At 41.3% G+C, this 24,892-nt stretch overlaps 1 protein-coding gene across 1 annotated transcript in view; it reads left to right on the forward strand.

Annotated features, from left to right (window-relative positions):
* Positions 1–24,892, forward strand: part of PKD2L1 (polycystin 2 like 1, transient receptor potential cation channel) — a 43,618-nt gene that overhangs the window by 13,688 nt on the left and 5,038 nt on the right. Inside the window, 6 exon segments of the mRNA XM_005698393.3 lie at positions 21,147–21,274; positions 21,739–21,992; positions 22,935–23,159; positions 23,324–23,552; positions 24,221–24,391; positions 24,574–24,755. Of these exon segments, the coding sequence (XP_005698450.3) occupies positions 21,147–21,274; positions 21,739–21,992; positions 22,935–23,159; positions 23,324–23,552; positions 24,221–24,391; positions 24,574–24,755 (1,189 nt within the window).

A 24,892-nucleotide genomic window follows, 5' to 3' on the forward strand; every position in this document is an offset into this window, starting at 1 on the left:
GACTTCCTACTTTTGCATTCCAGTCCCCTATAATGAGAAGGACATCTTTTAAGGGTGTTAGTTCTAAAAGGTCTTGTAGGTTTTCATAGAACCGTTCAACTTCAGCTTCTTCAGCATTACTGGTTGGGGCATAGACTTGGATTACTGTGATATTGAATGGTTTGCCTTGGAAAAGAACAGAGATCATTCTGTCATTTTTGAGACTGCATCCAAGTACTGCATTTCAGACTCTTTTGTTGACCATGATGGCTACTCCATTTCTTCTAAGGGATTCCTGCCCGCAGTAGTAGATATAATGGTCATCTGAGTTAAATTCACTCATTCCAGTCCATTTTAGTTGGCTGATTCCTACAATGTCGACGTTCACTCTTGCCATCTCCTGTTTGACCGCTTCCAATTTGCCTTGATTCATGGACCTAACATTCCAGGTTCCTATGCAATATTGCTCTTTATAGCATCGGACCTTGCTTCTATTACCAGTCACATCCATAGCTGGGTATTGTTTTTGCTTTGGCACCATCCCTTCATTCTTTCTATAATCCTTAGTACAGAGTTTAGACTGAGTTGCTTGTTGTGTAATCCTCAGGCTTAAAGAAAAAAGTGTTTTATGTGACTAAGAGCATGTGACTAATGCTGTTTGTTGTTGTAATCATCAGGCTTAAGGAAAAAATGTTTTATGTGACTAAGGAATGTAGAGGGAAAAAAAGTTTGTCCTTTCCTCCTCCTTGAAAATTCCAGACCCCTATCTCCCCCTGGGGACCCCAGACTTCTTATCAACCCACCTAGGAATTGACTCTCTCACCACTGAGCCATAAGGAAAGCCCAGGCACATATAGGTAGAAATTTTAGAAAAGAGACTTTGGTTGATTTATACTAGATGGTTGTTCTGGGCAAACAGATGAAATGTACCCTGAAGATGATAAGCATAGGAGGCCTTCCCAAGATGTTGATGGCTGATGGCAATAAAGTCAGTATAGGATCTCTTGATGCACTTTGTAGAAACTAACTCACACTTCAGAATATCTGCGAGAAACTGACAGCTTGCAGTGAAGGCAGGAATCAGATACAGTGCTTCTTGCTGGGTACTTCTTCGTTTTTAAAAATATTTATTTATGTTTTTACTTATTTATTTGGGTATGACAGGTCTCAGTTGCAGCATGTGGGATCTAGTTCCCTGATTAGGGATGGAACCTGGGCCCCCTGCATTGGGAGCACAGAGTCTTTGCCACCTAACCACCAAGAATGTCCCTGGGTACTTCTATATCCTGGTCCACCTCTCCCAGTGTCTCCTTTCTTCTCTCTCATCTCTCTCCCCAGATGCTAGTCCACTTTGCTTTCTTCTCATTTATCTCTGCCCAAAGTATTTGAATCTTCTTTCTTTTTTAAAAAAACTTTAAATAGCATATTTATTCCCTGCCTTATTTTACAGAGCAATGTAAGGTAAATGTAGTAACCCACACACTAAACTAGAAAATCCTATACAGATAAAATGTATTTTCAGAGGAAACAGAGTTGGAAGATTAAGACCAGGACAGAATTAAAATAAGATTATGCAAAAATACCTTCCTTCAGACAGATTAAAGTTGGGCTTCAATTTTGAATTTCATTAGTATAAGTAAACAAGAGAAGAAATTTGTTACACAATTTGCACTGTACATAAGGATAAAAATGAACGTTTATTAGCAGAAGTAAATTTTACGTTGGTACCTAGGTCAATGAATACATTATAGTGAGGCTTCCTGTAGTTGGTAAACCAGCTCTTCTGATGGCCTGGGTTTTTTCAACTTTTTTTCCCATGTTTATTTTTTTCTGTTTCCTTTAAATTTTTTTAAATTATGCAAATATACACATTTAAGGAGACTTGGAAAAAACAGAACAAAGTTACATATAATTCTGCTATACATTACAATTATTTTTTAAGTAGATAAATTAAGATTTTTAATTGGAGTTTCAATATCAAACTCTCAAAACTTAATAGAATGAATATACAGAGAAGTAGAAGGATATACCTGAAAAGCATTCAACATAATTAAGATTTATACAATTTTCACACAACAATAGGATACAAATTCTATTGAAGTTCCCATAGACTATAAACTAGAAAACACTAGAACATATCCAGGGACTTAAGACCAGGTGCAAATATATCATGGTCTAAAGGTATTGAAATCATACAGAGTCTGTTCTCATCATTGTGGAATTATACTAGGGATTACTATCAAAAGATATTTGAAAATAATCCACGTACCTTCACTTTACCTTTACCACGTAGTTTTAAGTGCAATATAACATTTCTAAGAGAGATCTTTGACATACCCATTGAAAGCCTCAATAAAATTAGAAGATTGAAAAAGCACAGAGGGTGATTGCAGAGAAGAAAGCATTTAAATGAGAAATTAATATCAAACAGAAATTAATACCAAAGATACTTTAAAAATCCCATGTATTTGGAAATTAATTGTCCACTTTTAAATGATGGATGTATCTAAGAAGCCATAGCAAGGAAAATTAGAAAATATTTTGTAATAGAATAAAAATGAGAATTCAACAGAATTTGTTGCATATAGCTGAAGCTGCTCAATGCAATTAAATACAATGTGGAGTCTTGAGTAAGATATGAAATCAAATAGTGGACACTAGCATAAAATTTTGTGAAATTTGAACAAAATCTGTACTTTAGTTAATCATACTCTATCACATGTTAATTTCCTATTTTTTTAAACATGATATTTCTTTATATTCTCAGAATTGGATTAGAAGTTTCAAGCCTCATTCAAATTTTTTATTTTTTAAAAACTTAGTAAGATAATAAACTTTCTAGACTTTTAGCAGTAATATTAGATGCCAAAATATGTGGAACTATATCAAAGTTTTGAGTGAATATAAATTCAAAATCTCTCATTCTATTCATACCAAGTCAAACAAGTGGAATCAAAATGTTATAAAATTTTTATCTAGGCAAAAATCCATAAGTTTTCTAAAATATATTTATTATATTATACATACTATTTATATACATGTATACAAAAGCTTTTCTGTGACTTTTGATAAAGGATTGAGAAAGAACATAAAAAAGAGAAATTGGAAACCATAAACTAAATGAAATGGGAGAAGTGAATATGAAATAGAAAAAGAGAAACAAACTAGATAAAAGTAAAAGATCATCATATAGTTTAGTTGTTTTTAAAGGTGGTTGCTGATTAGAAACATATCTGGAGTTTTGGAGAAAAAAAGCAATACCTGAGTATTTGTATTTTTCAAAAAATTCCAAGATAATTCTGATATGCCTCTGGATTGTTAAGTGATTGCAGGTTTTTCTATTAAATGGTAGTTTCAGTGATACAGAATTCTGTTATTTTCTGCTGACCAGTCATGATATAATTGTTGTATTAAGCAGAAATCACAATAATGGAAGAGGTTTATCAGTTTTCATTGTCAATGGCCAGACAAAAAGATCATTACAATTGTAAACCGTAATGGAAATGTGATTAACCTAACAATATAAAATAATTATGTATAATTTGGGAGGTTAATTAGAGTGTGATAAGTAAAAGTGCATACTTGCACATGTTTTATTTTTTTTAAATAATTATTTTAATTGGAGGCTAATTACTTTACAATATTGTAGTGGTTTTTGGCAAACATCGACATGAATCAGCCATGGGCGCACATGTGTTCCCCCTCCTTCCACCTCCCTCCGCATCCCATCCCCCAGGGTCATCCCTGTGCACCAGCCCTGAGCACCCTGTCTCACTTGCACATGTTTTCATCCACCCAGCCAGTCTGTCTTTTGGTTGGTGCATTTAATCCATTTACATTTAAAGGAATTACTGATATGTATGATCCTATTGTCATTTTCTTAATTGTTTTGGGTTTATTTTATGTAGATCTTTTCCCTCTCTCATGTTTCCTGCCTAGAGATGTTCCTTTAGAATTTGTTATAAACCTGATTCGGTGGTGCTGAATTCTCTTAACTTTTATCTGGAAAGCTTTTGCTTTCCCTGTCAAATCTGAATCAGAGTCTTGCTGGGTAGAGTGTTCTTGGTTGTAGATATTTTCTTTTCATCAGTTTAAGTATATTGTGCCATTCCCTTCTGGCTTGTAGAGTTTTTGTTGAGAAATCAACTGATAACTTTATGGGAGTTCCCCTGTATGTTGTTATTTTTCCTTTGTTGCTTTTAATATTTTATCTTTGTCTTTAATTTTTGTCAGTTTGATTACTATGTGTCTCAGTGTATTTCCCCTTTGGGTTTATCCTGCCTGGGACTCTCTGCACTTTCTGGACTTGGTTGACTATTTCTTTTCCCATATTAGGGAAGTTTTTAGCTATTATCTTTTCAAATATTTTCCCAGGTGCCTTCTCTCTCTCTCTTCTCCTTCTGGGACCCCTATGATGTGAATGTCGGTGCATTTAATGTTGTCCCAAGAGTCTCTTAGGCTGTTTTCTTCTTCTTTTTTTTTTTTCTTTCTTTTTTCTATATTCTGTTCTACAGCAGTGATTTCCACCATTCTGTCCTCCAGGTCACTTACCCGTGCTTCTGCCTCAGTTATTCTGCTATTGATTCCTTCCAGGGTATTATTCATCTCTGTTCTTTAGTTCTTCTAGGTCTTTGGTAAACATTTCTTGCATAGTCTCCATTCTGTTTCTGTCCTAGATCACTTTCACTATCATTATTCTGAATTCTTTTTCTGGAAGGTTGCCTATCTTCACTTCATTTAATTGTTTTTCTAGAATTTATCTTGTCTCTTCATCTGGGACATAATCCTCTGATTTTTCATCCTGATTAGCTTTCTATAATATGGTTTTGTTCTAGCTGCTGTGGGATTGTGGTTCTTCTTGCTTATTCTGTCTGGTGGATGAGGCTAAGAGGCTTGTATAAACTTCCTGATTGGAGGGACTAGCAGTGATAAAAACTGGGTCTTGATCTGGTAGGAAGGGCCATGCTTGCTGCTAAGTCACGTCAGTCGTGTCCAACTCTGTGCAACCCCATAGACGGCACCCCACCAGGCTCCCCTGTCCCTGGGACTCTCCAGGCAAGAATACTGGAGTGGGTTGCCATTTCCTTCTCCAATGCATGAAAATGAAAAATGAAAGGGAAGTCACTCAGTTGTGTCTGACTCTTTGCGACCCCATGGACTGCAGCCTACCAGGCTCCTCCATCCATGGGATTTTCCAGGCAAGAGTACTGGAGTGGGGTGCATTGCCTTCTCCATGCTTAGTAAAGCTTTAATCCAATTTTCTGCTGATGTGTGGGATTTGTTCCCTCCCTGTTAGTTGTTTGGCCTGAAGTGACCCAGCCCTGGGGTCTGCAGGGCTCTGTGGTAGGGTTAGGGCTTCCTGGGTAGCTCAGCTAGTGAATAATCTGTCTGCAATTCAGGAAAATCAGGTTCAGTTCTTAGGTTGGGAAGATCTCCTAGAGAAGGATTAAACTACCCACACCAGTATTCTTGGGCTTCCCTGGTGGCTCAGACGGTAAAGAAGTCACCTGCAATGCAGGAGACCTGAGTTCGATTCCTGGGATGGGAAGATCCCCTGGAGGAGGGCATGGCAACCCACTGCAGTATTCTTGCCTGGAGAATCCCCATGGACAGAGAAGCCTGGCAGGCTACAGTCCATGGGGTCACAAGAGTCAGACACAACTGACCGACTAAGCACAGCCCAGAACAGCATGGTAGGGTTAATGGCAACCTCCAAGAGGACTTAAGCCAGGGGGCAGCTTCCAGGACTGCTGCTGCCAGTGCCCTTGTCCCTGCAGTGAGCCACTGCCAACCCATGCCACCACACGAGACCCTCCAACACTAGCAGGTAGGCCTGGTTCAGTATCCTCTGCTGCTTTCCCCTGGGTCTTGATGTGCACAAGATTTCGTTTGTGCCTTCCAAGACTGGAGTCTCTGTTTCCCCTACTCCTGTGGAAATCCTGTAATCAAATCCCGCTGGCCTTCAAAGTCAGATTTTCTGGGGATTCCCAGTCCTTTTGCTGGATCCCCAGAATGGGAAGCCTGACATGGGGCTCAAAATATTCAGAACGGTGGGAGAATTTCTTGGGTATTATCATTCTCCAGTCTGTGGGTTGCCCATCCAGCAGATATTAGTTAAGTTGTTTGGTCATGCCCGATCTTTGCAACCCCATGGACTGCAGCATGCTAGGTTTCCCTGTCCATCACCAACTCCCAGAGCTTGCTCAAACTCATATGCCTCGAGTTGGTGATGACATCCAACCATCTCATCCTCTGTCATCCCCTTCTCCTCCTGCCTTCAATCTTTCCCAGCATCAGGATCTTTACTAAGGAGTCAGTTCTTCTCATCAGGTGACCAAAGTACTGAAGCTTCAGCTTCAGCATCAGTCCTTCCAATGAATATTCAGGGTAGATTTCCTTTACGATTGACTGGTTTGATCTCCTTGCTGTCCAACGGACCCTCAAGAGTCTTCTCTAACACCACAGTTCAAAAGCATCAAATCTTTGGGGCTCAGCTTTCTTTATGGTCCAACTCTAACATCCATACATAACTCCTGAAAGAACCATACCTTCGACTATGCAGACGTTTGTTGACAAAGTAATATCTCTGATTTTTAATATGCTGTCTAGGTTGGTCATAGCTTTTCTTCCAAGGAACAAGTGTGTTTTAACTTCATGGCTACAGTCGCTGTCTGCCGTGATTTTGGAGCCCAAGAAAATAAAATCTGTCACTGTCACTATTTTCATTGTTTCCTCGTCTCTTTGCCATGAAGTGATGGGACCAGATGCCATGATCTTCATTTTTTGAATGTTGGGTTTTAAGCCAGTTTTTTCACTCTCCTCTTTCACTTTCATCAAGAGGCTTTTTATTTCCTCTTCACTTTCTGCTATAAGGGTGGTGTCAGGTATAGGATTTGATTTTTATCATAATTGCTCCCCTCCTAGCGTCTCATTCGGAGAAGGCAATGGCACCCCATTCCAGTACTCTTCCCTGGAAAATCCCATGGACGGAGGAGCCTGGAAGGCTGCAGTCCATGGGGTTGCTGAGGGTCGGACATGACCGAATGACTTCACTTTCACTTTTCACTTTCATGCATTGGAGAAGGAAATGGCAACCCACTCCAGTGTTCTTGCCTGGAGAATCCCAGGGACGGGGGAGCCTGGTGGGCTGCCGTCTCTGGGGTCGCACAGAGTCGGACATGACTGAAGAGCCTTAGCATAGCGTCTCATTGTGACTTCTTCTTTGTCTTTGGACATGGAGTATCTTTTTTTGGTGGATTCCAATGTCCTCCTATTGATGGTTGTTCAACAACTAGTTGCAATTTTGGTGTTCTCACAGGAGGAGATAAGCACATGTCCTTATACTCTGCCATCTTGAGCTGTAACCTTCTTTCTTTTGACTTCTTTCTCTGTTCCACTGTCCATAGCCTTTTCCCTGTCCTCTGTCCCTGATACAGCTTCTTGAGATTTCTTTGAAAGGCTATCTCTGATGGGAACTCCAGGAAAATATTGTTCACTTTTTGTTCTCGAACCTGAGAAATGGAATATTGCCTGCCATATCAGTAAACAAAGGATGTTGTAGCTATCAGCAGTTGCATCCCTCCAACAGGAGCTGGTGAGTCCTGAGAAAACTCAGGAATGAAAGAATACCTGCTATCTAGCAGCCATCAGACTGCAGCCACTCCCTATGGTAACCCTGAGGAAACTCACGATGTCAAAATACAGAATACTGGCCCCACATAGCTGAAGTGCATGCCAAAGGAATGATTTCAGTGAGCCCAGGCTCTTGCATCTTCCCATACACATAAAAGCACTAAATTCCTTAAATTGGGATATTTGGTTCTCTGTCATTTATAATAATCTTTTGATGTTCTGACCACTTGCACTTTGTTGCAAAACTTCTGTATAATCTGGCTCCCCCCTCACCTCCTCAGAGCAGTTCTCTTAGGGTTACTTGAGATGTTGCCTGCCAGACTTGAAATCCTAAAAATCTCCACCAAATAAACCATTTATTTTCAACTTTTAGATTGTGAATATTTTTTAAAGTCGACAAGCCCCAAGGAAAGTTTGCTTTTTTAATTTTTAAACATTGTTGTTTGAAATATAGTTGATTTATAGTGTTGTGCTAATTTCTGCTGTACAGCAAAGTAATTCAGTTATACATGTATGTACATTAAAAAAATTCTTTTCCTTTTGATTTATCATAGGATACTGAATATAGTTCTGTGTGCTATACAGTAGGACCTTGTTGTTTATCCACTCCATAAGTAATAGCTGATACCTGCTAACTCCAGTCTCCAACTCCATCCTTCCCCAAGCCCTTCCCCCTTGGGAACCACCAGTCTGCTGTCTATGTCCATCAGTCTGTGTCTGTTTCATAGATAGGTTCATTCGTGTCATTTGCATACTCCACATATAAGTGATATCAAATGGTATTTGTCCTTTTCTTTCTGAGTTGCTTCACTTAGTAGCATACATACCATATCTTCTTTATCAATTCATCTGTTGGTGAATGTTTGGGCTGCTTCCATGTCTTGCTATTGTGATTAGTGCTGCTGTGAACATAATGGTGCATGTATCTTTTTTGATTAGTTTTGTCTGGATATATTCACAGGAGTAGGGTTGCTGGATCATATGACAATTCTATTTTTAGTTTGTTTGAGGAACCTCCATACTATTTTCCATAGTGGCTGTACCAGCTTACATAGGGAAAGTTTGATAATGTGTTTCAAGGCATTCAGGCCCTTCAAAGTGATAATGACATGTCTCTCTTGAAATTATTTTAAAGTCAGTTCATATGTTAATTACCTAAATATGTCTTCCCTCTCTATAGAACCATTTGAGAGCCTCTTGTTGGGTACTGAGTGAGCATGCCCTATAGTAAAGGAGGTGATGTATTTTTGTGATGTGTCTGAAGCTATCTTCCTACATTTTTTCTGAACTGCTTTAATTTTGCAATATTTCATGAGCCAATCAATGATGAGGCTACCCTTAACAGACCCTATAACTCCAGACAGAACCAGTTCTTGGCATTGGATGATCACGTAGTTTAGTCATGGTATTGACTATCCTATAATCTTCACAGAATCATTGATGCATGCAGGCTGCACAGCAAAATTACAGGTGAAGTCCATGACTTCTATGTCATGAAATCACTCCTTACCAATGTGACTACCTTAGTCACATTTTGTGATATTTTGTAAGGATAGTGCATGAAATGGTGGCGTCATAATTGGGGTAGCCCCTATATATGTCATTTATCTGTTTTGCCTCATTTTCAACTTTGTTGGGTCCAAATTTTCAAGAATTCTAACTGTGATACCCTTTAACTTAAAGGGCTCTTCTCTTAATGCTTCCTCAGATTTAACATGAAATAGCTCTTTGGTATAGCTATAGGCTGTAAAGTCTTTACCTCAGGTGTATACTCCTCTCTATGGCCTTTTTTTTTTTTTTTTTCATGGTTAGTCTTTGGGAGATCTCAGGCAAAATCACTGAAGGAAACACAGATAAGAGCAAGCACAGTCTTCTTCTGTAACCTTCTAGGAAAATATGTGTAAGAACCACTTCAGACATATCAGCTAGGAAAAAACCCCATACTAAGGCAGGTCTCTTATGTTATACCCCGGTAGGCATCTTCTCTTGAAACAGTGTGCCCTTCTTCTTAGAGACCAAAGCTCTATATGTCTTATATATCTCTCATGACATTTTTCTGAAATTCATTTTATGTCTTGAGGGTTCTGGATAACACAAGAACTATGCTGTTTGGGTTCTGAAATGATGGAACAGTTTACAACCCGTCAGCTAAGTTTATATTAATCTGTAAGAATCAATTGTTTTTGCTCTCCCTTGCATCTGTACTGCGAAATTGAATAGAACAGAGAAGTTCCAGCAGCTAATCATAAGTGTATCCTTGTGGCCTGTTCCCTAGTCCCATCTCCAATCATCTAGGTATCATTTTTTACAATAGATATAATTTTTATTTTTCATCTCAGTTCAGTTCAGTTCAGTCATTCAGTCGTGTCCGACTCTTTGTGACCCCATGAATTGCAGCACGCCAGGTCTCCCTGTCCATCACCAACTCCTGGAGTTCACTCAAATTCACATTCATCAAGTCAGTGATGCCATCCAGCCATCTCATCCTCTGTCGTCCCCTTCTCTTCGTGCCCTCAATCCCTCCCAGCATCAGGGTCTTTTCCAATGAGTCAACTCTTCGCATGAGGTGGCCAAAATACTGGAGTTTCAGCCTCAGCATCACTCCTTCCAAAGAACACTCAGGACTGATCTCCTTTAGAATGGACTGGTTTGATCTCCTTGCAGTCCAAGAAGTTGCAGTCTTCTCCAACACCACAGTTCAAAAGCATCAATTCTTCGATGCTCAGCTTTCTTCACAGTCCAACTCTCACATCCATACATGACTACTAGAAAACCATAGCCTTGACTAGATGGACCTTTGTTGGCAAAGTAATGTCTCTGCTTTTGAATATGCTATCTAGGTTGGTCATAACTTTCCTTCCAAGGAGTAAGTGTCTTTTAATTTTATGGCTGCAGTCACTATCTGCAGTGATTTTGGAGCCCCCAAAAATAAAGTCTGACACTGTTTCCACTGTTTCCCCATCTATTTCCCATGAAGTGATGGGACCAGATGCCATGATCTTAGTTTTCTGAATGTTGAGCTTTAAGCCAACTTTTTCACTCTCCTCTTTCACTTTCATCAAGAGACTTTTTAGTTCCTCTTCACTTTCTGCCATAAAGGTGGTGTCACCTGCATATCTGAGGTTATTGATATTTGACCCAGAAATCTTGATTCCAGCTTGTGCTTTTTCCAGCCCAGCATTTCTCATAATGTGCTCTGCATAGAAGTTAAATAAGCAGGGTGACAATATACAGCCTTGATGTACTCCTTTTCCTATTTGGAACCAGTTTGTTGTTCCATGTCCAGTTCTAAATGTTGCTTCCTGACCTGCATATAGGTTTCTCAAGAAGCAGGTCAGGTGGTCTGGTATTCCCATCTCTTTCAGAATTTTCCACAGTTCATTGTGATCAACACAGTCAAAGGCTTTGGCATAGTCAATAAAGTAGAAACAGATGTTTTTCTGGAACTCTGTTGCTTTTTCGATGATCCAGTGGATATTGGCAATTTGATCTCTGGTTCCTCTGCCTTTTCTAAAACCAGCTTGAACATCTGGAAGTTCATGGTTCATGTATTGCTGAAGCCTGGCTTGGAGAATTTTGAGCATTACTTTACTAGTGCCTGATGAACTATGGATGGAGGTTCATGACACTGTATAGGAGATAGGGATCAAGACCATCCCCATGGAAAAGAAATGCAAAAAAGCAAAATGGCTGTCTGAAGAGGCCTTACAAATTGCTGTGAAAAGAAGTGAAGCGAAAAGCAAAGGAGAAAAGGAAAGATATAAGCATCTGAATGCAGAGTTCCAAAGAATAGCAAGAAGAGATAAGAAAGCCTTCCTCAGAGATCAATGCAAAGAAATAGAGGAAAACAACAGAATGGGAAAGACTAGAGATCTCTTCAAGAAAATTAGAGATACCAAGGGAACATTTCATGCAAAGATAGGCTTGATAAAGGATAGAAATGGTATGGACCTAACAGAAGCAGAAGGTATTAAGAAGAGGTGGCAAGAATACACAGAAGAACTGTACAAAAAAGATCTTCATGACCAAGATAATCATGATGGTGTGATCACTCACCTAGAGCCATACACCCTGGAATGTGAAGTCAAGTGGGCCTTAGAAAGCATCACTATGAGCAAAGCTAGTGGAGGTGATGGAATTCCAGTTGAGCTATTTCAAATCCTGAAAGATGATGCTTTGAAAGTGCTGCACTCAATACGCCAGCAAGTTTGGAACACTCAGCAGTGGCCACAGGACTGGAAAAGGTCAGTTTTCATTCCAATTCCAAAGAAAGGCAATGCCAAAGAATGCTCAAACTACTGCACAATTGCACTCATCTCACACGCTAGTAAAGCAATGCTCAAAATTTTTATTTTTAAAAAACTTTTATTATTTTATATTGGGGCATAGTTGATTAACAGTGTTGTTAGTTTCACATGTACAGCAGTGACTCGGTTCTACATAAACATGTATCTATTCTATTAAGGGCTTCCCTCGTGGCTCAGCTGGTAAAGAATCTGCCTGAAATGCGGGAGACCTGGGTTCAATCCCTGGGTTGGGAAGATCCCCTTGAGAAGGGAAAGGCTACACACTCCAGTATTCTGGCCTAGAGAATTCCATGGATTGTATAGTCCATGGTGTCACAAAGAGTCAGACAAAACTGAGCGACTTTCACTTCACTTCACTTCATTCTATTTTAAATTCTTTTCCCATTTAGGTTATTACTGAATATTGAGCAGAGTTTTCTGCTCTATACAATAGGTCCTTATTGGTTATCTATTTTATATATAACACAGTGTGTACATGTCAGTCCCAAATGCTTAATCTATCCCTCCTATAACCCTTCTACCCTGGTAACCATAAATTCATTCTCTAAATCTGTGAGTCTGTTTCTGTTTTGTAAATAAGCTCACTTGTATAATTTTTTAAGATTTCACATATAGTGATAATCATATGATATTTGACTTTGTCTGATTTACTCACTTAGCATGATAATCATCTAAGTATCTTATTTCAGTATTTCATCTCCTGAGACAATCTGTTGCATTGATTCAGGATGGAAAGATATTTATAAGTCTTTCTTACCCCTGTCCTAAGATCTCAGAGCTACCAGAAACTTTAGGGAGATCACTGGTTAGTTCTTGGATTTATTTCTCAGAATGATCACTTTAGCCTTATTGAATTCCTTCAAAAGCAGCTCATAACCCTTTGGCCTTGAATATGATTTCCTAAGAAGAAACTGACTATATGTAGTCATAGGTTGCTCTAGAACTTTAATCCTTTTAACCCCTGAAAGTTTTCATAATGCTCATGGACTTAGTTACCAAAGCAGCTGTGAGCGATCTAGTTCTCTCAGCTGTGTCCTCTTAGATACACCGATGTGAAATCCTTCAGCCAACACTCTGAGGACTTAACACTTCCTTCATTTCCCAACTTTCTTCTGCCTACAGTCCATCTTAAGAAACATAAAGTATTTGGAATCCAACTTTGGATAATCCAGTAGCATGAATCAGAATGTGTGAGTAGGATGGCAGGTAAAGAAAAGAATGAAGGGAGGAATTGCCCAAGAAGAAGAACAAAATTTCTTAATAGGGAATGTCTTACTAAGAGAAGGAAAAATGTTCTGTGTATCCAGTAACTGATTTTAACAAGAGGTCTGTGATTAGATTTCACTTTCCTTAGGACAGAAATTTTGTGGCTAACAGCTTGCTGATTTCAACTCTACCTTTTTCCCTCTATGCCTGTCCTAATTTTCTTAGAAAAATTCCTTTTGGAAAGTACCCTTCTGATATGGATATATTCATATGAATTGCTTCTGTTGGGATATTAGTTTAGCTGCAATAACAGTGGCTTTAATAAGACAGAAGCTTGTTTCTCTCTCATGTAATAATCCGAGGTACAAGAAGCCCTGGTCTAATGTGGGGCTCCATAATCATGTGGGGCCCAGGCTCATTCTACCATATTGCTTTGTCATCCTCAACATACGGCATCTGTCTCATGCTCTAGCTCCTGCTCTTATGTCTAGGCAGAAGGAAGTAGGAAAGTAGAAAGGGAAAACATTTTCCTTCTTTTTAAGGACATAAGTCAGAGCTGTACATGGAAACCTATCACTTCACTTTTATTCCATTGGCCAAAATTTACTCAAATGGCCATTATACCTAGCTGCAAGGGAAGCTGGGCAATGTGGTATTTAGTTTGGCAGTCATGTGCACCTAGATAAAATTATGTTACTATACAGAAAGGAGAGGAGATGTATTGGGGAATAGCTAATAGTCTATGCCAGGTAAGGGGAGAATAAATCTTCTTCATAGTTTGGCAGGAGAACAGCAACAGCTAATAGAACCTAGAGAAATCCCTGACATAAATCATAATGGAGGCTGATGAGATCTGATTTTTTTCCAGCAGGAGTATTCAAATGTTTATTTAAGCTCTTGTGAAACTATTTTTAGAGATTGTTGGGGAGGCATTAAAGAAGGGTGAGTTTTAGGGCACTGTATTTTATTTCACAAGAAAGTAGAATTGTCCTTTAGGGACAACCCTGGACCTTGTTCATGTGCTCAGTTGCTCAGTCTTGTCTGACTCTTTGCCACCCCATGTACTTCAGCCCTCCAGGCTCCTCTGTCCATAGAATTTTCCAGGCAAGAATACAGGAGTGGGTTGCCATTTCCTATTCCAGGAAATCTCCCCAACCCAGAAATCAAACCCACATCTCCTGCATTGGCAGGCAAATTCTTTACCACTGAGCCACCTGGGAAGCCAACCATAAACTTTATTTCCCTCCAAATTATTTATGTGACCAAAGCCAAAAGGGATCCAGTGTTCTAATAAATAGGTAGAGATATTTCAGACAGCTTCTCAGCAAGCCAGGTGATAAGAGAGGTTCAGGAAGAGGACATCAGAGGAACTATAGATTAAATATATAGAACTGGTAAAGCCCAAGGAACTTCCAGCTCTTCTGCAATTGGAGAATGGATAGAACAGAGGAAGTTCTATCCACATGATGACTGCCAGGGCTGGAACTGGAGTGAAAGAGACCTGCAGTTTCCTAGAGAAGCATCTGCAGTGCTTTTCCTCAGAGCCAGCCAGTTTAGGAAAGAGCAGCTGGCTTTTTAGTGTCAAAAAATTGAAGACACAGATTTTCCAGCAGAGGAGTAGCGTAGACACATAAAGGAATTCTACACTTGCTGGTGGAAGCACCTCAGCTCTTCAAGGTACTTTGTCAGTTAGTTGAGAGAAAGGATCTCATTCCTGCCCAAGGAGAATGCTGTTAGAAAAGGATGGCTATGTTCCCTTAAATAGTAATTAGGGACAGGGAAGGAGCTCAGAGGTGGGTGATGATGACCTATATGACGATCCCCTGGGAAAGGAAGAGAACAAAGCAACTTCTGACTAATTGCTCTGTGATGAAAAGGTCTTCCAGCAATTCAAAAAAGACAAGAACATTCACTCTCTACTATGAACACTGAAATGGAAAAAATCAAGTTATAACCCAAGCTCATGATGATGATGATGAATAATAATTATTACAGCCACACTTACTTAATAATACATATTTGTGCCCTACCTATGTCCAAAAGGAATCTGAGCCAATTTACATTAAGAAGCACAGATACAATAAAATACAACCCTTTAAATCTGTAATAAAGAGACCTGGCAAAAGAAGAGAAGGAAGGGGAGGAAGATAAAATGAACAAAGGCACTACAAATGAGAACAAAGCCTGAGGTTCCTGGCAACTAAAGCAAAGAAAGCACAAATGGATTGAGTAGTTCTCATTGTAAGAAAGAGAACACCAGTTAATAAGACGCTAACTGTGGAAGAACTGGCTTTGTTGGATTTTGTATATAAGGGACATGGAATATCATAATGGATAAAGGCAGTATTAAAAACGTGTGCTACTTTTGATTGTCTTTTATGTCTGCCTTTCTTAAAATCTGTATAATATCCTTATTCTATGAAGGCAGTTTTTAGGAGTAGGGATATAAGTAAATTTCATGATATTCTAGAAACCTGACTTTAATAAAGTTCAGAAAGTTTTGCAAAATGAATGATGAGTGTGTTCCTAGAATATCCTCATCATCAGTTGGCTTGGTCACCAAGCCCTCTTTCATATAGCGCTGTAATGTATTTTAATTTATTCAAACTTTGGCACAGATATGCTAGTCATCCACTGCTTTCTAGAGATGTTCAGACAGTAGCAGAAGCTTTTTTAGCTCCATTTTCCTCAGAAATAATGCAATCTTTTTGAAAATGTCTTGATTTCCATACAAGTAAGGACTGTTACAATAAAATAAAATCCAGTGAAAACAGGCTTACACCTGAATGGGACTTTTAGTCCAGATGAAGATCCAAAGGAGGGCAAGGTTCAGGGCTGATCAATTCAGTTGCTTCATGACTTAATGACATCATCACTTATTTCTGTTATTTAGTTTGTCAGCTGCATGATCAGTTTCATCCTAAGTCTGAATCATCTGGGGCTGTCTTATTCATATCTAGCAAGAGAGAGGAGATCCCCAAAGGTTCCAAAAATCTCTCTTCATGAGTCTTTGATCTGAAATGTATTAGATGCTCATCTCTGAACCAATAATGGTACCAAGGGAGAGGTATTTGTGGATCAGCTTAGTCCTGAGCCCCCTCTCCAAGTCCTAGAGCCAGGGATGGACTCAGCATCTGGCAACTTAGGTGAGATGATCAGGAGAGATGTGATACCTCAAATAAAATCATGGTATGAACCAAGAGAGGATCTTAGGGAAGCAGTCACAAAGCCCAGTAGAGCATCCAGCGTCTGGAAATTTCAACTCATGACTTGAAAACAAAAATGTAGGAAGATTTTTTAAAATGAGTTTCTATTCTATTATTATTATTATAGCATTAATTAAATATATTATACTTTTCATTAAAAGTTCAGTTTTCCTTTAAATTTTTACATGCTTAACATTTTAAAAATATTTAAATGTAGTGATAGCAGGGAAACAATTTTGCATTCTGCTTTTACTAGCATTTCAATGGCTGTATCATACTCCATTAAGTGTCTCGGTGATTTAATTTACTTAACTATTGCCTCTCTGTAGGACATTTAGGTTGTTTGTAATTTTTTGATATTGTGAATAACCCAGGTAACAATTTTACGCATGTGATTTTTCCCCTTCTTTGGGACTCATCTATGTCAGAATGTGACTCTTGATACAGATTTGTGTACATTTTCCATTTATACCAGAATGAAGAAATTTGAAGTTTCTTTTAAGGTGTTGCTATTTTGAGTTTACCAACTGCGTTCATAATTTGCCTCCTGAGTCAAATGTCAAACTCTTCAAATAGTTTTCTTATAAGGACACCTTATAAACCTGTTTTGGAAGGAGAGCCAGGGTCCATTATCATAAAGATGTTGAGTAGTAGAGGGATATATTATGTATAATGTAGAGCAATGGCTAAATTTATGGTCCTTGGAGTAAGTCAGACTTGAGTTTGAATCCAAATTTTACATGCTTGCTGTCTGATCTTTGGACAAGTTATTTAATAACATTTTGGATTTCTGTTGTCTGCATAAAATACAGATAGTTCCTACTTTATGAGGTTTTTTGTTTCAGGATTATGGAAGACAGTGTATGCAAAGCCTGGTGAATAATGAGTCAGTAATGGCGATTATTATTATTATTCAGCAACTGGGAATTTGATCTGAAGCTAAAGTTAAGAGATATGATATAGTGTGTAGGAGAACTTAGTATCTATCTGAGAGAAAAAAAAAACAAAACAGAGAAGGCAATGGCACCCCACTCCAGCACTCTTGCCTGGAAAATCCCATGGACGGAGGAGCCTGGTAGGCTGCAGTCCATGGGGTCGCTAGGAGTCGGACACGACTGAGCGACTTCACTTTCATGCATTGGAGGAGGAAATGGCAACCCACTCCAGTGTTCTTGCCTGGAGAATCCCAGGGACGGGGGAGCCTGGTGGGCTGCCGTCTATGGGGTCGCACAGAGTTGGACATGACTGAAGCGACTTAGCAGCAGCAGCAGCAAGAGGAAAAAAAAAAATCAGGTCCTCTGTACTGGATGGCCACCTGGTCTCTGAATCCCTTTCATAGCATTCTCATGCAGTCATTGTCCAGTATCTGAAAATTTCCTGGAATGAGGCCCTCACTACATCAGAAAGGTGGTTTAGCACTGACATTTGACATACTGACAAATTCGAATTCCTCCCCGTTGCTTGTCTTTCTCTGCCCTAGTGTTATCTTTTGAAACATATGAAGCCGTTCCACTCCTTCACTGGATCTTAAAGGAAGGAACTGGAAAGGCCAGCCACTGCCCATGGCAGAAACCCCCTCAATGTGATCCTCAGCACATGGTCCTTTGCTGACACTGTCAGGGGTGAAATGCATGTTTGTGAAGTGGCCTATTTCTTAATAGGAAGCACTCATAGTTTGGAAGTTCTGCCATTTATGGAATTTAAGTTTTCCCTTCTATAACTTCTACCTCTTGGATATAGTGCCATCCTTGATTCCTGGCTCCCTTAGGTTATTTACACTGGGCAAGTGACTCCAGCCCTCTGAGAGTGGAAAAAAGGGGAAATGATAGCACCTAATACATTGGGTTGTTGTAGGATTAAATGAAATAGTCATGTCAAACATTTAACATAGAGCATATAATAGGTGTTCTGAGTATCACTGGGCATTTGACTAGGTGAAACCATTTTTCTCAGAATATATAGTCTTTACTGTCTTGGTTAATAATCAGAGATGTTATGCCTCCTCCATAAAGGGTTGAGAACCAGTTCAGAGCAATACTAATTCTGAGGGGTAATTTAGGATTGGAGAAGAGAAAAAGACAGAGCTGTGAATACCACCTAGTGGCCTTCTAAAGGTATAACAATTTAATCAGCCATGTCAGGTGGCACAGCAGTAAAGGAATCCGCCTGCCAATGCAGGAGACGCCAGAGATGAGAGTTCAATCCCTGGATCAGAAGATCCCTTGGCGAAGGAAATGGCAACCCACTCCAGTATTCTTGCCAGGAAAATTCCACGGACAAAGGAGCCCGGTGGGCTACAGTCCAGGGGGGTCGCAGAGTCAGATATGACTGAGCACAGCACAGCAGCAGTATTTAGGAAAAGTTCAGCTCACTGACCATCAGTTCTAACTGTGGTAGGCTCTCAGCAGACAGAAGAGTTTGATTTCCAACCCATTTTCCAGATCCAGATGAGTTGAGTCAGAGTCCTCCAGATACTAAGGGTAATCACAGATTTTATTTAGGGAGAAGTCAAGTCATCTCTTGGAATTAGTAGAGTGGAATGGGGAAATGTGAAATAATAATGCTTTCTTTTTGCTGATTTCTCCCTGGAAATGAATGATGTTGCTTGTGCCTAACCTGAGACTACTCATTGGCCTCTCTTTCCTCCCAAATTGTGAGTGAACTTCAGTTCATCCCAGGGCATTTCCTTTCTAGATGGGGTACTGGAAGAAAATAGGTTCCAAGATTTGAAAATGAAAATTCTTAAAGGGATTTGCTCACAAGAGGCTGACAAATCCTACTTTAATTTTTAAAAACTTTAATTACAGATGTACAGAAAAGTTACAAGAATAATAGAGTTCTTATATGTATTTCACCCAAATGTCTCAAATGTGAATATTTTACTGTGGATGCTTTTCCTTTATCACTTTCTCTTCATCCCCCTTCTACACACACACACACACACACACACACACACAATTGCTGCTGCTAAGTCACTTCAGTCATGTCCGACTCTGTGCGACCCCATAGACAGAAGCCCACCAGGCTCTGCCATCCCTGGGATTCTCCAGGCAAGAACACTGGAGTGGGTTGCCATTTCCTTCTCTACACACAAAACTATTTGAGAGTAAATTGCAGACATAATGCCATGTTATTCCTAAAAATAAGGAAATGATCAAAGTCAGGAAATTATCAATGATCCAGTGCTATTATCTAATGAACACACCTTATTACAGTCTCACCAGTTATTCTACTAATAGCCTTTATAGAAAAAGGAAAAAGTATGGCCCAGAATATAATCCTAACTAGATGTTCATATGGAGAAGGCAGTGGCACCCCACTCCAGTGCTCTTGCCTGGAAAATCCCATGGATGGAGGAGCCTGGTAGGCTGCAGTCCATGCTAAGGGTCGGACACGACTGAGCGACTTCACTTTCACTTTTCACTTACATGCACTGGAGAAGGAAATGGCAACCCACTCCAGTGTTCTTGCCTGGAGAATGCCAAGTACGGGGGAGCCTGATGGGCTGCTGTCTATAGGGTCACGCAGAGTCGGACACGACTGGAGCGACTCAGCAGCAGCAGCAGAGGTTCATATTGCATTTTATTTTCATGATTCTTTAGTCTGTCTTAATCTTTAAAAGATTTGAATACTTTAAAAGTATTTTAGAACAATTTCTTTGTTTTTCATGACCTGTCTAAAAAAATTGACATATTATAAAATTTTTACAGAATTATAGAAATATTAAAGGGTTTCATACTGAATAACATATATAATAAATTAGTGAGGAAGTAGAAAAAGCTCTTCCTGAAGAGAATGCCAACTAATAAACAAAGAAGGAATGATAGAATGAGCAAATCACAGCTTGACAACCGGAATAATAATAATTAGGCAAAAGTCATCAATGGGTGTTAAAACTTGCAGGTTAAAAATTGATTAATAAAGGATATTTGCATAGTTTCAAAGTATTTTCCCATAAAATATGTGTTCATTACAAAGAGAAAAATAATACTTGTATATTGAAGAAAGCTGGAAGATACCATCTTAACAAGGGATCAAAGCTAGTGTCACCAGTAATATGCAGTTAGACAATTTATGCCTCCTGATATCATGCACTGGAAAGGACAGTCTCACTCTGGTATTCCTGACCAAAAATGCATAACCTGAATTTAAACACAAGGAAACACCAGACAAGTCTCATTTGAGGGGCAATCTATAAAGTAAATAGCTTACACTCTTCAAATTCTGCCAGTTAATCAGAAAATTTGTAACTTCCCTTGACAGCCCTACTTTGGTCTAGATGTGTGTGTCAAGGTGGTCAAGGGGGATCTGGTTCTTCAGGACAAAGGCCAAGGTGCCATGCCTACCCCAAGGCCGCAGAGTCACTGACTCCAAGGTCCAGGACACCCATCTCCATGGCGAGGCGTTTGGCCATGGCTTTGGCATACTTGAGTTTGGAGGCATTTTTCCAAGGGCATTAATATAGGACAAATAAAAGGAAGCACTACCTGATGCAGAATGTAGAGTAAGAACTTGGCTCTGGGGAGTAAGAACTAGGAAGTTAAGCTGGCTCAGGAGAGAAAAGTGACTATTTAGAATGACAATGTCAAGAGACAGTTAGAGTGGAGTTTAGTCTTTCTAAGGTGAGTTGGGAAGAGAGGAGGAGAGCTATAACTGCAACTTCCCCTTAATTCCCTGGTTTCCCCAATGCCACTGTCAGCCCCTTAGCCAACTCTAGGGGGGTAGATCCCATCCAGGTAGCATCTTTGACCTCAGGTAGTCTCCTCTGGATATTGGAGAAGGAACTCAGGACACAGCCTCTTGGGTTGGTTTCTAGTGACCTATGGAATGACAAGCTCCAGTGCCTATTACTACACCAAAGTGATGTCTGAGCTCTTCTTACACACCCCATCGGACGCTGGAATCTCCTTCCAGGCCATCAGCAGCATGGAGGACTTCTGGGATGTGAGTATGAGATCTCCTCTACCTCTCCCCTCTTCTTCACAGTGGCCTAAAGCCTGAGGCCACGGGCCAGGTTTCAGGGCTGTCAAACGGTAGATAAGGCCATATCCAGAGACCAGGGCATTCCAGGATCAGGCTGAGTCATGCGGTCAGGCAAGAATTAATGGGTCAGACTAGACAGAGTTCGGGCAGTGATAGGTTAGAGATCGGGATGATAATCAGAGAGTCAAGTCAGTGCTTAAACTAGTATTGAGAGTCAGAGGTAAAGCAGAACTTCAAAATGTGTTTTAAGTACAGAGTAAGGCCACATCAGGCTGAGATTTGGCCAGAGTTCATGGGTAGGCTGAAGAGCCCAGCAGAAGCAGACTGGAGACAAGCTGGAGGGGGTCAGTGAGCATGGGAAAAGGGGATTCTAACGGCAAAAGTCAGCAGAGTCTGGGTCAGGTTCAGTCCAGTTCGTGATCTAGTTTGCCCAGGGCCCGTTACTGGACAGCTTGTATTGGACCAAATGGTACAACAACCAGAGCCTGGGCCACGGCTCCCACTCCTTCATCTACTATGAGAACCTGCTGCTGGGGGTTCCGAGGCTGCGGCAGCTGCGGGTCCGCAATGACTCCTGCGTGGTGCATGAGGACTTCCGCGAGGACATTCTGAGCTGCTACGATGTCTACTCCCCAGACAAGGAAGAGCAACTCCCCTTTGGGCGCCTCAATGGCACAGCGTGAGTGAGTCCCCCAACCAGTGTCGCAGGGCTTGCCCCTCTGAGCCTGATGCCATCCCGGGTTTGGGAACCATTCTCATTCAGACTTAAAGAGCCTTGGGGGTACTTGGTGGGAAGGTGAGAGGCATCTCTCTGAGACCCATCTGTGACTGTTTGGAGACCCTGGTCTGGGTCACTGAGGAACAGAAAAGGTATGTTAGCAGACAGAGCCACAGCCTTCAGAGTTGTCTTCACACACAGGTCCCTGTCACAGCTGCCCTATTCTGGAGGCAGTCTTGCCAGAGGAAGCATCCTTTCTCACCCAGAAGTCCCTCCTGGGTATGGAGAAGGGATCCACATAAGTCATGGCTGCAAGAATCTGACCCTTGGAGCTAATAGGGGAAGGCAGCAAGGGGCCAAGGATGGATGAGGAATTAGGGAAGAAAGGGGAAAGGGTGAATAGGACAGGAAAGAAGGGGAAAGAAATGAGGGTTCAGGGAGGAAAGTCTGTGGACCGAACAGAGAATCATGGGGCTAAGTAGCCAGGTGCACAACCACAAGAGAAGAAAGGGTCTTTTCTGGGCTACATGCTTTCCTCATGGGGACTACTCAGGCTGCAGTCAAAAGTGGACTTGGGTTTATTATCTGTAGACTTGGGTGACATTGTAAAATATCAGGAGATTTACATCTGAACTTCACTTCAGCCACTAACTAGCTGGATTATCTCAGACATCTGAGTATTAGTTTCATCCTCTGTAAAATGTGAATAATATTTTTCCTTCCTTCTCAAATAGTTACGTTAAACAAGATAATATATGTAAAATGTAGATGTGATGTGTATAGGTAATATATATGAAACTGTAAAGCCCAGACAGTTATAAAATGCTGCCATTCATTGCCTTGGGAGACCAGCTTCTGGGCCTGGCTCAGACTTCTGCACTCAGATGGCTTCTTCTGTGACAGATGGACCTACCACTCGCAGGATGAGCTGGGGGGCTCCTCTCACTGGGGCCAGCTTACAAGCTACAGTGGAGGTGGCTACTACCTGGACCTTCCAGGATCTCGACGGGCCTGTGCAGAGGCACTCAGGGGCCTTCAGGAGGGCCTGTGGCTGGACAGGGGCACTCGGGTGGTCTTCATTGACTTCTCAGTCTACAATGCCAACATCAATCTTTTCTGTGTTCTGAGGTGGGTCCCCTTTCCCTGCCTTCCCTCTGTCATCCATGGTTCCCAGTTCACTTTTCCTCTGCCGGAGACCCTTCCTTAAATTTGTTCCCTATGCTGGGGGAGGGGAGAGGATGGGAGGAACTGTCCCAGCACAGGCCCCACCAGACACCCCCCTCCTCCCACAGACTGGTGGTGGAGTTTCCAGCTACAGGAGGTGCCATCCCATCCTGGCAAATCCGCACAGTTAAGCTGATCCGCTATGTCAGCAACTGGGACTTCTTTATCTTTGGCTGTGAGATTGCCTTCTGCATCTTCATCTTCTACTACATAGTAGAGGAGATCCTAGAACTCCGCATCCATGGGCTTCGTTACCTCAGCAGCATCTGGAACATTCTGGACCTGGTGGTCATCTTGGTGAGGGACAGATGTCTTAGACTTGGGACACCTTGGACGGTGCAGGGAGGCCTACCCTGAGAGGGGCTCCCAGTTCTTCCTTCTGGCATCCCAAGTCCTTGGGACTTCTGGTCAAATCACTGTGTAACAGCTCCCTAAGCCAGAGGCTGATGTGCCCCAGGCTCAGCCCTGGAAGAATCCTATCTCCATGTTTCTTCTCCCTCTGGCCTGTGATCCAGGCCCTGCTTCTTTTTTGTACCTGACATTATGTTCCTCTTCTCTTTCTGCCCCTCATGACCTGTCCCCTTGAAACTCCTGCCTTTTCTCTCCTATTAAAATTTTCTGCCTCTTCATCTTCGTCTCCTTCCTGTTAACAGGACACATGCATTTCTGACCAAGGCTGGAAAGAGGTGGGGGAAATAAAATTGCTTGGCTCCATCTCTCCATGGTCCTTTACAATCTACATATTTACCACTGGCCTCACAGCCTTCTCTTGGACTTTAAGCTGTTCCCCCAATCATCCTATCCAGTTCCATTTGAACCTAAGATAGTCAACCACTCAGCAGGGAAAGAGGTGTCTTTTCCCCCTACCTGTCTTACCCACCCCAGGTCTCCCCTGGGACTTCTTGGTTGAACTTCCCTTGAGATTCTCTTGACTCTCTGACACTCCCCAACCCCCGTTGTGACAGCTCTCCATTATGGCTGTGGGCTTCCACATATTCCGAACTCTCGAGGTGAATCGGCTGATGGGGAAGCTTCTACAGCAGCCGAACATGTATGCTGACTTTGAGTTCCTCGCCTTCTGGCAGACACAGTACAACAACATGAATGCCGTCAACCTCTTCTTTGCCTGGATCAAGGTACCCTGGGGCTCTGCATCCTCAGCAGCACCTCAGGGCATGCATTCTCCCTTCCCTAGGACTAGTCTCATTTTCCTTGTCTGGTTTTGGCAACTCCTGTGGCCTCCCGAGGCCCCCGGAGTGGACTGTTTCAGGCTTTTCTGTTTCTTCCCTAATTACTTGGTTCAACATGGCCCTTTCAGATATTCAAGTACATCAGCTTCAACAAGACCATGACCCAGCTCTCCTCCACGCTGGCCCGCTGTGCCAAGGACATCCTGGGCTTCGCCGTCATGTTCTTCATCGTGTTTTTCGCCTATGCCCAGCTGGGCTACCTGCTTTTCGGGACCCAAGTGGAAAACTTTAGCACTTTCGCCAAGTGCATGTGTGTGTCCTTCCTCCTCCACTCCCTGGCCCCTCACCCTCTGGCTCTAGGGGTGTGTGTATCCTTGGGGAATTTGGGTGAATGTGGATCTGGGTGTCTCTGTGCTTAAAGCATCTAGATGAGTCCCCGGAAGCCCT

The sequence above is a fragment of the Capra hircus genome, chromosome 26, assembly GCF_001704415.2.
Source record: "Capra hircus breed San Clemente chromosome 26, ASM170441v1, whole genome shotgun sequence".
NCBI lineage: Eukaryota > Metazoa > Chordata > Mammalia > Artiodactyla > Bovidae > Capra > Capra hircus.